Source organism: Nicotiana sylvestris, chromosome 7 (genome assembly GCF_000393655.2).
Source record: "Nicotiana sylvestris chromosome 7, ASM39365v2, whole genome shotgun sequence".
NCBI classification, from domain to species: Eukaryota; Viridiplantae; Streptophyta; class Magnoliopsida; order Solanales; family Solanaceae; genus Nicotiana; species Nicotiana sylvestris.
Genome location: NC_091063.1, coordinates 26911474 through 26927853, shown reverse-complemented (window position 1 = coordinate 26927853; position 16380 = coordinate 26911474). Strand labels below are relative to the sequence as shown.

General features: G+C 36.7%; 2 protein-coding genes across 4 annotated transcripts; both read left to right on the top strand.

Moving 5' to 3' along the window:
- Positions 1–7726: 7726 nt before the first annotated feature.
- On the top strand, positions 7727–11629 carry LOC104241218 (L-ascorbate oxidase homolog). 3 transcript variants are annotated; one of them, XM_009796138.2, is made up of 9 exons: positions 7727–7817; positions 8060–8237; positions 8617–8726; positions 9282–9552; positions 9634–9736; positions 9842–10187; positions 10294–10659; positions 10909–10987; positions 11090–11444. In XM_009796138.2, exons 2-9 carry the CDS (start codon positions 8100–8102, stop codon positions 11300–11302), a joined length of 1626 nt encoding a protein of 541 aa, XP_009794440.1. In that variant the 5' UTR covers positions 7727–7817; positions 8060–8099; the 3' UTR covers positions 11303–11444. The 3 variants fall into 3 exon arrangements, with proteins under 3 accessions (XP_009794440.1, XP_070007130.1, XP_009794441.1); XM_070151029.1 differs by lacking the exon at positions 7727–7817 and having other exon boundaries at positions 7966–8237; positions 11090–11629; XM_009796139.2 differs by lacking the exons at positions 7727–7817; positions 8060–8237 and adding an exon at positions 8241–8317.
- A 635-nt stretch (positions 11630–12264) lies between these two features.
- On the top strand, positions 12265–15632 carry LOC104241219 (L-ascorbate oxidase homolog). Its single transcript, XM_009796140.2, has 8 exons — positions 12265–12537; positions 12700–12809; positions 13430–13700; positions 13826–13928; positions 14021–14366; positions 14584–14949; positions 15050–15128; positions 15219–15632. Exons 1-8 carry the CDS (start codon positions 12397–12399, stop codon positions 15426–15428), a joined length of 1626 nt encoding a protein of 541 aa, XP_009794442.1. The 5' UTR covers positions 12265–12396; the 3' UTR covers positions 15429–15632.
- Positions 15633–16380: the final 748 nt, after the last annotated feature.

Genomic DNA, 16380 nt, shown 5'->3' with positions numbered 1-16380 from the left:
GGGAAGCATGCTGCGGGGAACATCAAGTAATAACAGATGAACAACAAATAAATATAAGGAACACCAAAGTTCAATTATCAACAAGAATCAGAAATAAAAGACAAGTGCACGGCATCACCCTTCGTGCTTTTACTCTCGTCCTCAACAGAAAATCACTAAAATCGGCACGGCATCACCCTTCGTGCTTTTACCTCACATAATCATGGCACAGAATGATCCTTCATGTATTATCACTCATATCATGGCACAAAATGGTACATCGTGCGGCACGATATCACCCTTCGTGCTTTAACCTCACAATATCAGCATGACATCACCCTTCCTTAATTAACACTCTCTCACAAATATCATGCATGACATCACCCTTCATGCTTTAACACTCTTTCTTACCCAAACAACAATCACAAAGCAATAAGGGCAAGGGAATCAATAAAATCACAATAAAATCCTGGCAAGGGAACAATAATATACCAACCATATCCCGACAAGGGAAATAATGTCAAAACAATAACAGCCCGACAAGGGAGATAACATCAAAAGTAACAACATCCCGGCAAGGGAGACAATATCATAAACCTCTTCTCTTTTCCACATTTATTTCACCACTCAATTCACAACTTGAGCCAATGCTCTAAAATGTTCAATTGCCAATAATACTTTCACACGTTATTTTACAACTTGAGTCAATGCTCTTCAATGTTCAATTACCAATAATACTTCCACAAGCCTTGTTCAACAAAAGAAATCATCATATAAAACATGAACAATACAAATCAGAGTCACATTAATCATAGTATAAGACTCACGGGCATACTTGACACGCACGTATAGATACTCATCACCATGTCTATACATCATACTCAACAATTAACACACAGGAAAAAAAGACACGACTCCTAATCCCTCAAGCTAATGTTAGACCAAACACTTACCTCGATGCCACGAACACAATTCAAGTCTCAACTACCACTTCACCTCTTGTTTCCACCACCAATTCGCTTGTTTCTAGCCACAAGTTACTTAATTATATTAATAAATGCTAAATGAATCAATTCTAATGCATGAAGATAAGTTTTCCAATGATTTCCCCAAAAAGTCAAAAATCGACCCCGGACCCGTAGGGTCAAAACCCAAGGTTCGAACCAAAACCCGATTATCCATTCACCCACGAACCAAAATATATAATTTGTTTTGAAATCAAACCTCAAATCGAGGTCCAAATCCCCAAAATTTGAAAAACCTAAGTTCTACCCAAACCACCCAATTTCCCCCATGAAAACCCTTGATTTTGAGTTGAAATCACGTGAAAAGATGTTAAAGATTAATGAAAATGAGTTAAAAATGACTTACAATCGATTTGGAAGAGTACTTGTCTTTGAAAAATCGCCCAAAGGTGTTTTAGGTTTGAGAGGGTTTGAAAAATGAGAAATTTTCGGCTAAGTTATGATTTAGCAGGTTACAGATGTCGCAATTGCGACCAGGATTCGTAATTGCGAACCCCTTTAGGACCTGCTAACATCGCATTTGTGATCAGATGATCGCAATTGCGAACTCGCATTTGCGACAACTGGGGATTTCCGGGTTATTCGCATTTGCGAAGAAATGCTTGCAATTGCGAGCAAGTCTGGCCAGGGCTTACTTCGCAATTGCGAAGTGCCCCTCGCAATTCCCAAGCCTGACAGGCTCTCAATTGCGACACCTGGCCTCGCAATTGCGAGATCAGAGCCTGCAACACATACCAACTGAAAATCTGAAACTTCCTAAGTCTAATTTCACTCCGCGGCCTATTCAAAACTCATCCGAGCCCTCAGGGCTCCAAACCAAGCATGTACGCAAGTCCAAAAACATCATATGGACTTGCTCGTGCGATCAAATCATCAAAATAATACCAATAACTATGAATTTAGTATCAAAATCAAAGAAAAATATCATGAACTCTTAAGCTCCATTTTTATCAACCGATGGTCCGATTCACGTCATATCAAGTTCGTTTCTTACAAAATTTTACAGGCTCAACTTAAATCCTATATAAGACCTGTATCGGGCTCCGGAACTAAAATACGAGCCCGATACTATCAAATTCAAACATATTTAAATTTCTGAAAACTCTTATAATTTCAGTTAAATATTTTTCTTCAAGAAATTCATTTCTCGGGCTTGGAACCTCGGAATTCAATTTTGGGCATTCGCCCAAGTCCCATATTTTCCTACGGACCCTCCGAGACTGTCGAATTACGGGTACGGGTCAGTTTACCTAAAATATTGACCGAAGTCAACTTAAATTTATTTTAAAAGCAAAATTTATCATTTTTCTCAGATTTTCACATAATGGCTTTCCGGATACTTGCCTAGACTGCGCATGCAAATAGAGGTGAGACAAAAAGAGGTTTTAAAGCCTCTGATCATAGAATTTATTTCTAAAATAAGTGATGACCTTTTGGGTCATCACAGTGAGGAACCCGGTTCCTTATAGAAGCAAAAGGTTGAGTTATCAGGTTTAGAGAGCTAGAAGACTCTGAAGTCTCAAAAAGTGCTATTAGGTAGAGTCTTGACTCTGATATTGCTGAAAAATGGAGGAACTTCTTGATATTGTTGAGTTTCAAAAATAGAATCACCTCTTTGTTGCTCCAAATCCCAACATTTATGAAGAAGAAGTAAAAATTTCTATGTTTTATGTGACACTCTGATGCTATATGTGCATGAGACTAAGTTTGTTCTTGATGAGAAGAAGCTTGGGGAGATTCTTGGTGATCTGATTGATGGTTCAACCTACTCAGATAGGTTGAGCACCAGGTCCTCGTAGACGCTCGGCAGAATAAAATGCTAAGTTGAAGGGTGAGAATGAAAGATTGAGGAAACAGGTGGAGGAACTGAGAGAGCAGATGGTCATTGATCAAAGGAGAATAAATGAACAAATGGACAAGCTCATCAATGCCTTAGCCCCTTACTTTTCCTCTTGCCCAGTGATTCATGTCTTTCACTCCTTCCAAATTCCCTTGAATTTTTATCTTCTTTTGATTCTTATATTTGATGACATTGGTACTTTAATTTTTTAAATTGTCATATCATGTATTATTGAAACTACTGTTCTTTTATTATAATTACTCTACTATGGACAATCACTCTATTTTGTGCAATGACATTCACTTGTTGTTTTTGTTATTGTTTATGTTGTGTTGCCCAAGTGGCATGAGTTAATGTTGCTGAACTTCTTTTTGGTTGCGCTTCTTCTGTTATTCTTTTCGATGATGCCAAAAGAGGGAAGTTATATAGGTGTCAACATGGGGAGGAGCATAATTGAATTGATATGTTGTGTTGTGCATGAAAGATAGCTCTGCTTCGCAGGGGAATGTTGCTGATAATATATTGATTATAGGTCTGATCCGCAGGGAAACATGGAAGGAATCTGGTTCTCAAGTTTTATATTAATTTTGGGTTTGTCATCATCAAAAAGGGGGAAATTGATAAGTTATGGTATTTTGAGTTTTGATGATTTGCCAAATAGTCTTGAGGAACCAGTTGTGATCAGTTCCTTAGGTTTGGTTCTTAGGAGGGATATGGCTGATTTGTAGGGGGAACAATGTGGAGATTCGATTCTCAGGGGAAATATCAATTATATGTTTGTCATCATCAAAAGGGGGAAGTTGATAGGTTACAAGTACTTTGGGTATAAGTGTTTTACTTTATTTTTTTATGATCTAACAAACTTACCATCCAGAACCAGAAAAGGAACCTGTTACACATTTACAAAACCTTGAGATCACAAAGTTCTAGGTTCAGATTCAGCGTGTGATATAACTCAACTCTTCAAAGTGGAAGGAACATATGAGGGAACAAGTCTCTATCAGTTCTTGAGGAGACTGTATGAAGTCAACTCTCCAATTGGAAAGTTGCTTCCTGCACACGCTACTGTACAGGAACAGTGCAACAATCAACTTTCTATGGAAGACTTTTTACCTACCTTGCTTACATCATTGTAAGTTATGTCGCACATGTATAAATACAATCAATGAAGGTAAAACAACTTATTTCATAGGAGAACAAGATAAGGAATCTAATACAATTAAATTCCCTTGCATTCTGAATAACTAGTAAGATGTCTGGTTCAATTCTCAATGAAATCAGATAAGGAAACAGCAGAGGGACCAGATAGGGTTCAGGTTCCCTCATCATTGTACAGTCAACTCTACAACTGTAAAAACTGCTGCACTGTACCGTCTGGTAGATTGCTGCACTGTACCGTCTGATAGTAGTACAACAACACAGCTGTAGCTTGCTAAGGGCAAACTAAAAGGCACTTTATTACATCATCCTTGTCTTGTTCTCTCATGAAGTAAGTTGTTTTACCTTCCTTGATTATATTTATACATGTGTGACATAACTTACAATGATGTAAGCAAGGTAGGTAAAAAGTCTTCCACAGAAAGTTGACTACTGCACTGTTCCTGTACAGTAGTGTGTGCAGGCAGCAACTTTCCAGCTAGAGAGTTGACTTCATATGGTCTCCTCAAGAACTGATAGGGACTTGTTCCCTCAGCTGTTCCTTCCACTTTGAAGAGTTGAGTTATATCCTACGCTGGATCCCAACCTGGAACTTTGTGATCTCCAGGTCTTGTAAATGTGTAACAGGTTCCTTATCTAGTTTTGGATGGTAAATTTGTTAGATTATCAAAACATAAAGTAAAGTACTTATGCCTAAAGTACTTGTAACCTATCAATTTCCCCCTTTTTGATGATGACAAACTTAGAATTGATATTCCTCCTGAGAACCGGATCTCCACATTGTTCCCCCTACGAATCAGCCATATCCCTCCTAAGAACCAAACCTAAGGAACTGATCACAACTGGTTCCTCAAGACTATTTGGAAAATCATCAAAACTCAAAATACCATAACTTATCATAGACTTAGGAAATCATTGTATGGTTAAAAACAGGCTAGTAGACAATGGTATTATGATAAATTGACAGAGTCATTGCATTCCAGGGGTTTCAAGCATTCAGCTAGTGATTACTCCTTATTTTACAAGAAACAAGGGACCTCAACAGCCTTTGTAACTGTATATGTGGATGATGTGATCATCACTAGAACCATTTAGAGGAAATTAGAGACTTGAAGGCTTTCCTGCATCATCAATTCAAGATAAAGGATCTTGGGAAGTTACATTACTTTTTGGGGTTAGAGATGCGGTACAAGGGAGATGGAGTATTAGTTTGCCAGAGAAAATTCACCATGGATCTATTAAAGGAATATGACTATTTAACATACTCTTCTGTCAATTCTCCACTTGATCCTACCATCAAATTAAGAAATGAAGATGGAGCCTTATTGCCAGATCCAGGGTATTACAAGAAACTAGTTGGGAAACTAAACTTTCTGACAAATACTAGATTGGACATAGCCTATAGTGTCCAACATTTAAGCCAGTTCATGCAGGTATCAAGGGAACCTCATCTAAAGGCTGCTATACATGTACTTAGATACTTGAAGAAAGATATTACTTTGAGAATTTTTCTGTCCAATGGTCCTAACTATACTGTTAGTGCATACTGTGACTCAGACTGGGCTGCTTGCCCTGACTCAAGAAAGTGTGTGAGTGGATATATTGTGCTACTTGGAGACGACCCTATCAGTTGGAAGTCAAAGAAGCAAACTACTGTTTCACTGTCTTCCACAGAAGCAGAATATAGGTCTGTCATGAAGGTTGTTGGTGAGTTAGTATGGGTGAAAAGGTTGCTAGAAGAATTGACAGTTATGTGTACCAATCCCATAACTGTATTCTGTGATAGTCAAGTAGTTGTGCACATTGCAAGAAACCTTGTATTCCATGAGAGAACAAAGCATATCGAAGTGGATTGCCACTTTGTTCGGGACAAGATACAGGAGGGACTAGTTGAGTTACATCACATCTCCACCTCTGATCAACTGGCTGACAACCTGACAAAGGCACTCACAGGGATCAATCACTCAGATCTTCTCAGCAAGTTGGCAGTGAATTCCTCACTTCCAACTTGGGGGGGGGGGGGTTATTGAGAATGACTATATTTATAGTTAGTGATATAGTAGTTAGTTGTGTTAGTTAATTTAGTTTTATAGTTGTTAGTGGCAGTTTTGTAATTACACTTTTCTTATTCTTACACACGTGTATATGCATACTTAGTAGAAATGAAAATAATACAGATTCATTTTTCCCAATTGTTCTCTTGTCTAGAACCTTCTCTCTGAAGCTCAGAGAGCGCTTCAATGGTGGAAACCAAATCCTTTTGATCTTCATTCTTAACAGTATTAACAATTTTAACAGTATTGCCTAAATTTCCATATTCATTTGGTGGGGAGGTTTTTTTTTTTTTGGAGGGGGCGTTGTATTAAATTTGCGACTACGAAGAGGTAGATAGTTTTGTCTTTACATCAAATGACGTCGAGAACTAACAAATGTTCATACGTCGCGTAACAATATCACATAGTACATTTTTTCATTTATTTCTTTCTTAGTCCATTTTTTCATTTATTCTTTCTTAGTGTTTTTATTTTCTTACTATCATACTACTTTTTTTTTCCTGAAAGAATACAAACCTTGCATGACGCATGGATTCAAATTCAAAGTAACTAGACGAGGTAGCCTGTCTAAATGGATTTCATGTACCTATTTGGATCAGTACCACTTTGTTAGTTTTCAAATGTAGATTAGAGTTATTTAATAAGTAACCTTCCTAGCTATAATTAAAGGAATGGATTCGGAAAAACAAATCCAAACTTTGGTAAGAAAAAAACTCATCTTAACCATGGACTAAAGGTATAATTGACTCGAAGAAGAGCCTCTTTTGTTAAGCTAGTTTGGGAAACTTATGTATCTTGAAAGACACTACTATGCATTGCAATATTTTGGAACCTTAGCATTAATGAAAATATCCTTATTTCTCAACTAAAGAAAAAAGGTATAATGGACTCATAAAGTCTATATTTTGCCTTTTTAATCATCCGAGACTTTTGTGTTATTAATTTGTTAGGTGCTTTGTAGAACGGCTTTTATTTATTACTTTTGCTCTAAATTGAATATTTGTCACTAATAACTTCAACGAATAGAAGTTAATGACAACTATGTATGTTTTGCAATTTTCTTACTTGAATAAAGTAACAAACAATATTTTGATGTATTTTAGCAAAATGATAATACAAAATGTCATTACAATACGTAATTGATAACATAAGGGGAAAGGCCCTAGAAATCCACATCACTATTTATATAGAAATTTGTTTAATCAGATTTTTGATGTATCTGAACACAATTGGAGTGTTCAACTGTCATATTGTATTGTTGTTTAATCAACATTTTAAGTAGTTTAACATAATAAAATTGAAATCAATGATTGACACAAATATTTATTGAGACTTAGAATTTCAAACAGGCTTTTCTTATTTATTTTACAGGAACCCCAATCATTTTTTTTTACCAAAGTTGGAGACTTAAGTTATTAATAATTTTGCAACCTTAAACAAAGTTTTAATTTGTTTTGGGGGAATGTCATTCATATTTTTACCAAAGTTAGAGATTACTTTTCTAAACTATATCTCTTTATTATGGGTAAAATACTTATATCAGATTATTTAATCTAGACCTTTAAAAATTAAAATAAGACTGAAAAAACATTAATACAGAGGAAGCAGATCCAAATATTAAGAGCTTTAAATTAAAGCAAGTCCCAGTTTAGAGCATCTATTTGCAAATTGGTGGCGGCTCTGCTTACAAAAAAACAGGCCACCATCTTCTCTGTTCAGACACATATAAAAGCAGAGCAGAGACAGCTCAACTACATCTTTGTAAGCCATTTCAGCATCTTCTACTTATCTCTTCATTTACATTAGTTTAATGTAAGAAAAAGAAAGTGGGAATATAGCAAAGGAGGAAAAAAAAAAGAAAAGGAAAAGAACTACTAGTATATATAAGAGTTGTAAAAAGAAAAAGTTAGGAGTGTGGACAGTAACTTGCTTTGTTAGATCTGTCATATCATTTGCATTCTCTTTTTTTTAGTAGTATATCCTAAAACTTTCTCTTCCTCCAGTGTACTGGTAGAGAAACAGAGAAAGAGAGTTGAAGATAAAATGAGGAGCTTGTGGTGGTGTTTAATGGTGGTACCAATCTTTTTCCTATTGGATTTCTCCAATGGAGAAAGCCCATATAGATTTTATACTTGGAATATTACTTATGGTGATATCTATCCTCTTGGTGTCAAACAACAGGTATTTTCATTTGCTCTCTTTTTCCCCTTTTTCTTTGGCGCGGATTCCGGCAGGGGAAAAAGCCTCTTGCACAAATGCAGGTAAAGTTGCCTACAATAGTGGCAGCTTAGTGCACCGGCCTTTCTTGTTTGGTTGTCATAACAACAACAACAACAACAACAAAAAAAACAACAAATCGAGTGAAATCCCACAAGTAGGGTTTGAACAGGGTAATGTGTATGGAGACCTCACCCATACCTTGTGTAGGCAGAGAGACTGTTTCCTATAGGCCTCGACTCAAAGATTTTGTTTGGTTGTCATATCATCAAGAATTGGTTTGGAATTGAAATATGTGCATTGTGTTGCTGTTTTCATGTGTAGAAATTTTTGTATATTTCAGGGGATATTGATAAATGGGCAATTCCCAGGACCGCCAATTGAGTGTGTGACCAATGACAACTTGATTGTCAGTGTTTTCAACAATTTGGATGAACCTTTTCTCATGTCCTGGTAAGTACTTCTCTTTCTATGAATATTTGAATGACCATTTTTACTTTTTATTTTAATAGTGAACTGCTTTTTTATGTGGATTTGGTAACCTTAGCCTGGAATCTGTTTAAGTTACATGTAGAAAACCAGGTCAATAATGTGCTATACTGGTGTCTGAGTTGCTGTTTAATATAGCTGTGACATTAGATATGTTGATCTTATTATATCATATTATAATGTAGTCTTCACCAATTTTGAATTATCTGCATAAGGTATTACTTAATCATGAAGAAATTGGCTTTCACTTTCAAAAAAGGACACCTAGATCTGAAACTCCTTTCATATAAAGATACAAGTCTTGAATAATATATTCATTAGCTGAGATTCTCTAATGTTTAGTAAAGACTAAGCAATTTTGAACTATTAGATTGTTTATCACTTTGTAGTTAAGCCTCATTATGTCTTTCATGTTTGTCATCTGCCTGGATAGTGAGTAAAACCTTAATAAGTATCAGAAGTTCCACCATATATATATATATATAGTTAATAAAAATACGAAAATTGACTATTGGGCAGGGATGGTATTCAACAGAGGAGGAATTCATGGCAAGATGGAGTTTATGGGACAAACTGTCCGATCCCACCAGGCCAAAACTTCACATATATCCTACAAGTCAAGGACCAGATTGGTAGTTTCTTCTATTTCCCTTCACTGGCTATGCACAAAGCTGCTGGAGGTTATGGTGGCGTTAAAATAGATAGTCGTCCGCTGATTCCTGTTCCTTTTCCTCCACCTGCTGGAGAATACACCATGTTGGTTGGTGACTGGTTCAAGCAAAATCACACTGTGAGTAGCTTATGAAAACCAATTCTTGAGACATTTTATGGATTGATCAACTGACTCTGAATCTTATTGCACATATCACAGGATCTTAAGGCGATTTTAGATGGAGGAAGTGATCTTCCATTTCCTGATGGCCTTCTAATCAACGGTCGCGGATCAAATAGTTTAACTTTCACTGTTGATCAAGGTGATCAATCTATTTATTGCATCAACTCTTGCTAAGTTAACAGTTCACATTTCTTGCTTTTATGTTGTTGTAACAAAGGATTCTTCCGATAAATTTTCTTTCCAGGAAGGACTTACAGATTCAGGATTTCCAATGTTGGACTCACAACAGCTATCAATTTCAGAATCCAGGGGCACAAAATGGTCTTGGTAGAAGTAGAAGGGACTCACACCTTGCAGAATACCTATGAGTCCATTGATATCCATTTGGGCCAGTCCTATTCTGTATTGGTCACAATGGACCAACCAGGGCAGGACTATTACATTGTTGCCTCAACACGCTTCACTTCACAAGTGCTAACAGCAACATCAATTCTTCACTACAGCAATTCTGCTGGAAGTGTTTCTGGTCCTCCCCCTGGGGGACCAACGATTGAGATTGATTGGTCTCTCAATCAGGCTCGATCCGTTAGGTACATTGTGATTTTTTTTTTCCTGAAGTGAAGATCAGAACTGCCTGCATTCTTGTTCTATTGTTGCCTGTTAGATTAACCGATTTTAAGCCATTTTTGAGTGCAGGCAAAATTTGACAGCAAGTGGTCCAAGGCCTAATCCGCAAGGTTCATATCACTATGGGTTGGTTAACACCACGCGCACAATTAGACTGGCAAATTCTGCTCCAATGATCAATGGGAAACAGAGGTATGCTGTGAACAGTGTGTCATTCATTCCTGCAGACACACCGCTCAAACTTGCAGACTATTTCAAGATTCCAGGGGTCTTTAACCTTGGCAGCATCCAAGACAACCCCACTGGAGGTGGTGGTTACCTCCAGACCTCTGTCATGGCTGCTGATTTCAGAGCTTTCGTCGAAGTTGTGTTTGAGAATCCAGAAGATATTGTGCAGTCATGGCATATTGATGGACATATTTTCTTTGTCGTTGGGTAAGTTTCTTCACTTCAACTAGAAAGGTAAAGAAATGTGTTGGAAGTAATGTTTTGAGGGTAATGTTTTCGAGTTTAACTTTTATTGACTGGCATCTTCACCTAAAAGATAACTACACATAACTGTCTCTAATAAGTGGAATTAGTAACCTGAAAAATAAGATGGTTAACCTGCTTCAATACGTTATAATACAGCGATAGTGTGAAAATCCTTAAACTGTCGATATATATTAAATCCATGATGAACAGGATGGATGGTGGGCAATGGTCACCTGCAAGCAGATTGAACTACAACTTGAGAGATGGAATTTCGCGTTGTACTATTCAGGTATTTCCCAACATAACTTTTGAACTTAAAATTTTTCAAAGTTCGTCAGGTTTTTTTTTAGGTGTTTTTAACATTAATTTTCCTTTACTTGGTGATCAATAGGTCTATCCAAAGTCGTGGACAGCCCTATACATGCCATTGGACAATGTAGGAATGTGGAACATCAGATCAGAGAACTGGGCTCGCCAGTACTTAGGCCAGCAATTCTACCTTCGTGTTTATTCACCAGCCAATTCATGGAGAGATGAGTATCCAATTCCAAAGAATGCTCTTGTCTGTGGCCGCGCATCCGGTCGCAGTACTCGCCCACTCTAAGGAATGAAACCATCAGCTAAACAGTCACGAAAGGGTGACTGAACTGATCTTATTTGTTACTATGATGAGTGCTGTGATAAAAATTCTAACGGGAAAGTAGCAGAAGCTCTTTTTGTGAGCACTTCTCTTTTTCTTTCTTAGCCTAGCCTTTAAGAATGTTTCTCATTTCATTTTAGCATTACTTTTGAGATTCTTGGTATCCAATTTGGTCTTTAGGACTGACCAAAAAGAAGGATACAAAGAAGAAAAGTGAGCTCTATTCATTAAGTCCAGCTTGTAAAACTCAATTCATTAAGTTACTTGCATTTATTCATCCATTCTTGATTATCCACTGATTCTTGTATAATTAATTTTCCATGCTTCGTACTTCGTACTATTCTATGAATTAGTAGTAAAGAACATAATTTTCACTTGTAAATATGAATTTCTACGGATTAATAGAACCTGTTGTTACTTGATTTTTATGAAGGAAATGCCAAGAAGCAAGAACTTGAAGTAATTAGAGGAATAACTAATTTTAAGTGCTGAATTTTCATGAGTTAGCTACAGTTGAAGGACTCCAAATTGAGATGGTAATAAACCCCAACACTAGCCATAAATTTATTTATTTTTATATTCACACAAATAGTTTAACATATTTAAGATCATAAACTTAACTATTTTTTTTTTTTGAATTTTGTTTCAATTCAAATGATATCATAGTAATAAAGTCGGGACGTTTAGTGGAGCGAGCCGTGAGCGAAGCATTAAACATAGTAACGGAGCTGTTGGTAGGAAAGGGTGACACCTTGGAAATCACCGTACGCAACGCAAACTTCGAGGCAGATCTAAGAAGCGTCTTATACTTTAGTAGACTCATCAACGATCAATCATAATTCCCCGACACCGACACACTATTCTACTCGCAACTAAGCAAAAAAGAGTGCAAAATAAAGCATAGTCCCTTGTCAATAAACTAGTTTGGCAATATTGCTTTCTTAACAAAGAAAAGTTAAAAGTGGGGAGCGGGCTGTCTTAATACTTCATTCTTAAGACTACTCCTCTAAAGTATATACTCTCTTCATCACTATTGACTGTAAAATCAGAAACGAAATATGGGAAAACGGTGGAGTTCTTTAATGGCGCTGCTGCTGATGTTTCTACATGGGAATCTCATCTGCGGGGAAGACCCTTACAGGTTCTATACTTGGAATATTACATATGGTGATGTTTACCCTCTTGGTGTCAAGCAACAGGTACACTCTTTCGACCTTACTGCTTGAAAAAATGCAGAAAAAACTATTTATTTTTGTCTTTCTCTCTCTTTCACTTTCTTTCCCTATAGTTGTTTGAGGATTATTGGATTTTTTACTGACAGCTTAATTTTTTTATTTTTATTTTTTGTTTAAAAATGGCAGGGGATATTAATAAATGGGCAATTTCCAGGTCCAACAATTGAGTGTGTGACCAATGACAACTTGATTATCAATGTTTTCAACAATTTAGATGAGCCTTTTCTCATTTCTTGGTAAGTAATTATTTTTGCTTTGTGTTCCTGTACTTCTTTTCCTTAAGATTTTACAATATTGTGCTGTCCTTATGTATCATCATTCGCCTACATACCCTACTGCTTTTAGAAACCATGGATTATACAAAGTGTCCCTAATGCTGTGATGTTGACTCAATCTGGTTGGCGGTATTTTCGAATTCAAAACATTAAAGATTGTTTGGATCATTGTTTCAATGTATCTCGGGCTTTCTGAAATTGACAATTAGAAAACAAAACAATGACCAATAATATAAAAAGAATGTACATGGAGATCTTTTCTTTCTTCTTAAATCTTGATGATATGTATAATGTTAAAATGGCAAAGAAGATATGACCTGTGTACCATCTTAAGTTAATTAGTTGACATGATACTTACAAAATGAATTATGCATCTTCATTAATTTAAACAATGATTTCCTAATAGGCTATATAGCTCACTTATAAGTGGGATATCACTACAATGAGAGTCTCAATTTGATACTCCTCAACAAATATCTTTCATTACCATGATCCTGATAGTTTTCCACCATATTGGTCTGATAGCATGTGCTACAAATTTGTTATGTTCAATTAACATGCATGAGATGATGCCATTTCAGGAATGGCGTCGAGCAGAGGAGAAATTCATGGCAGGATGGAGTCTATGGTACTAACTGTCCCATTCCACCGGGCAATAACTTCACTTATGTTCTCCAAGTCAAGGATCAGATTGGTAGTTTCTATTACTTCCCTTCTCTTGCCTTCCACAAAGCAGCAGGAGGGTTCGGTAGTATAAATATCGCCAGCAGCTCTGTGATTCCTGTTCCTTTTCCTCCTCCTGCTGGAGAGTTCTCTATTCTGACTGGGGATTGGTTCAAACAAAACCACAATGTGAGCCTTTGCTAACTGTTAAGTACTTCGTTTGTATCTTACCACTAAGTTTTAGTCTCTGAGTGAACAACTTGAACCAAGAGTTTCAGTTTCTGATCATCAATGTGCTTATTTATATTTTATAGGACCTCAAAGCAATTTTGGACAGTGGGCACGATCTTCCCTTCCCTGACGGGCTTCTTATCAACGGACATGGATCGAATGGTTATACATTCACCATAGATCAAGGTGACGCTCTAATCATGCATGGCCCGGTAAATTTCTTTTTCTCTATGTACTTCTCTTTCTGTTAATCTGATGTGCAATTTTTGGGGTTTCAGGAAAGACTTACAGATTCAGGATATCAAATGTTGGGCTTACAACTTCCATCAATTTCAGAATCCAGGGGCATAAAATGATGGTGGTTGAAGTAGAAGGGACTCACACTGTGCAAAATACATATGATTCCCTTGATATCCATTTGGGACAGTCCTTCTCGGTATTGTTAACAGCAGACCAACCTGCAAAAGATTACTACATAGTTGTCTCGACACGTTTCACATCCCAGGTTCTCACAGCTACATCTACTCTTCATTATGGTAACTCAGCCGGAAGTGTTTCTGGCCTTCCTCCCAGTGGACCAACAACAGAAATTGACTGGTCTCTCAATCAGGCCCGATCTCTCAGGTGCATTTCTCTTTTAGTGAATGCTGCAATAACAAGGTTTCTTGTTATGTTTCCTTTTTGAATTGGTAGATGAACAAAGTTCCTAATTCATTAGGACATGTAAATTGAACTGCATTGTGCTAATGGTTCCAATCATATGCTATGTTAATTTCGTTTTCGTGGTTCTTTAATACTTCTTGTTACAGAAATAGAGATTTAGCTGCTTGCATTGTAACAGGCGTAATCTATCAGCTAGTGGGCCGAGACCTAACCCCCAGGGTTCCTACCACTACGGATTGATCAACACCACACGCACAATTAGGCTCGCGAATTCAGCTCCAATCATCAACGGGAAGCAAAGATATGCTATCAACAGTGTGTCATTTGTTCCAGCAGATACACCACTTAAACTTGCTGATCACTTCAATATTCCCGGAGTTTTTAGTCTTGGAAGCATTCCGGATAGCCCTACAGGTGGTGGTGCTTACCTTCAGACATCCGTTATGGCTGCTGAGTTTCGAGCTTATATTGAGGTTATCTTTGAGAATTTAGAAGACAGTGTGCAATCTTACCACATTGATGGCCACCATTTTTTCGTTGTAGGGTGAGTTTCTAAAGTTTCAAGATTCTATCCTTGCCAATCTCAAGTAACTGAACAAAAAATTCTTGTAAGCTAAAACGTAACGTCAAAATCTTATAAACAGGATGGGTGGAGGAGAGTGGACTCCTGCAAGCAGATTAACATACAACTTAAGGGATACTATTTCTCGTTCAACTGTTCAGGTAACTTAGATTAACTTCAAGTCACATCTTGTAGACTAATATCTGAATTTAAACACTCAGTTCACCTGCAATTTGATACATTGTTAATAGGTGTACCCAAAGTCTTGGACTGCACTTTACATGCCATTAGACAATGTGGGAATGTGGGATATAAGGTCTCAGAACTGGGTTCGCCAATATTTAGGACAGCAGTTTTATCTGCGAGTTTATTCCCCTGCAAATTCATGGAGAGATGAATATCCAATTCCCAGCAATGCCCTTCTTTGTGGTAGAGCATCAACCCGAGGAATTTTGAACTAGTAATTGGAACAATTTGCCGAACTGCTACATGAAGGTGGCTATCATCATATTACATTTAAATAGGGCTTTATCTGCAAATAATAAATGCAGTTGGAGTCTCTCTTTTCTTTTGTATCTACTATTGTTTAAGCTCTGAATAGTTGTTACAGATGTGGTCATTGAACTAATGTGATTCTTGATTTTAATTAGTTGTCTTTGGCTCCAGTTATTTTCCTATTTAACTATTAATGTGCTGATAAACTTCCGTTCTATTAGTAATACACAATTTTAATCTCTTTAATGCTCTTACACATTCGGAAGAAAATACTCTTACACAATGTTAGATGAATCTCAATTAAATTCCTTGTCCGTCTTTTTTTTTCTTTCTAACAAAATACTTACTTTCTTCCCAAAACAAAGCGCAAGAAGTGAGTTTATTTTCCTTTGAAGAACAATTGGTGAGGAGCGAATATGCATTTTCTGTAGCACTTCTTGGTCAAATTAATTAATAACCTAGGATATGAATTATATTTATTTTTCATAACTGCGGCGGCTTAATAGCCCGTTTGACCAAGCTGGAAAAATCAGCTTATTTTGAGTAGTGTTTTTTTTTCAAAAGTACTTTTGGCGAGAAGCAGTTTATGTTTGGCTAATTAATTTGAAAAAGACTTCTAATCTAAGCAGCAATAAGTGTTCGGCCAAACTTTTAAAAAATGTTTCGAAGTATATTTTTTTTAAAAGTGCTTATTAAAAAAGTAGTTTTGAAAAAGTATTTTTGGAAAGAAACTACTTTTTTCTGCTTCTCCGAAACTGCTTCTGCTTCTACTCAAAAGAACCTTTTTTTTCTTCTAAAAGCTTGGCCAAACATTTCAACTTTGAAAAAAAAATACTATTTAAAAAAAAAAAAGAAGTGCGTTTGAGATTGGAGAAGCTTGGCCAAACAGGCTATAAGTCAGTTTGGATCCTGCAAAAG

Bases quoted from the DNA above. Each gene is read 5' to 3' on its own strand.
- LOC104241218 (XM_070151029.1), top strand. From the start codon at position 8,100: ATGAGGAGCTTGTGGTGGTGTTTAATGGTGGTACCAATCTTTTTCCTA. The intron at 10,188-10,293 runs GTACATTGTGAT...TTTTGAGTGCAG, and splicing joins AATCAGGCTCGATCCGTTAG to GCAAAATTTGACAGCAAGTG. The intron at 10,660-10,908 runs GTAAGTTTCTTC...CATGATGAACAG, and splicing joins CATATTTTCTTTGTCGTTGG to GATGGATGGTGGGCAATGGT.
- LOC104241219 (XM_009796140.2), top strand. From the start codon at position 12,397: ATGGGAAAACGGTGGAGTTCTTTAATGGCGCTGCTGCTGATGTTTCTA. The intron at 13,929-14,020 runs GTGACGCTCTAA...TTGGGGTTTCAG, and splicing joins TACATTCACCATAGATCAAG to GAAAGACTTACAGATTCAGG. The intron at 14,950-15,049 runs GTGAGTTTCTAA...TCTTATAAACAG, and splicing joins CACCATTTTTTCGTTGTAGG to GATGGGTGGAGGAGAGTGGA.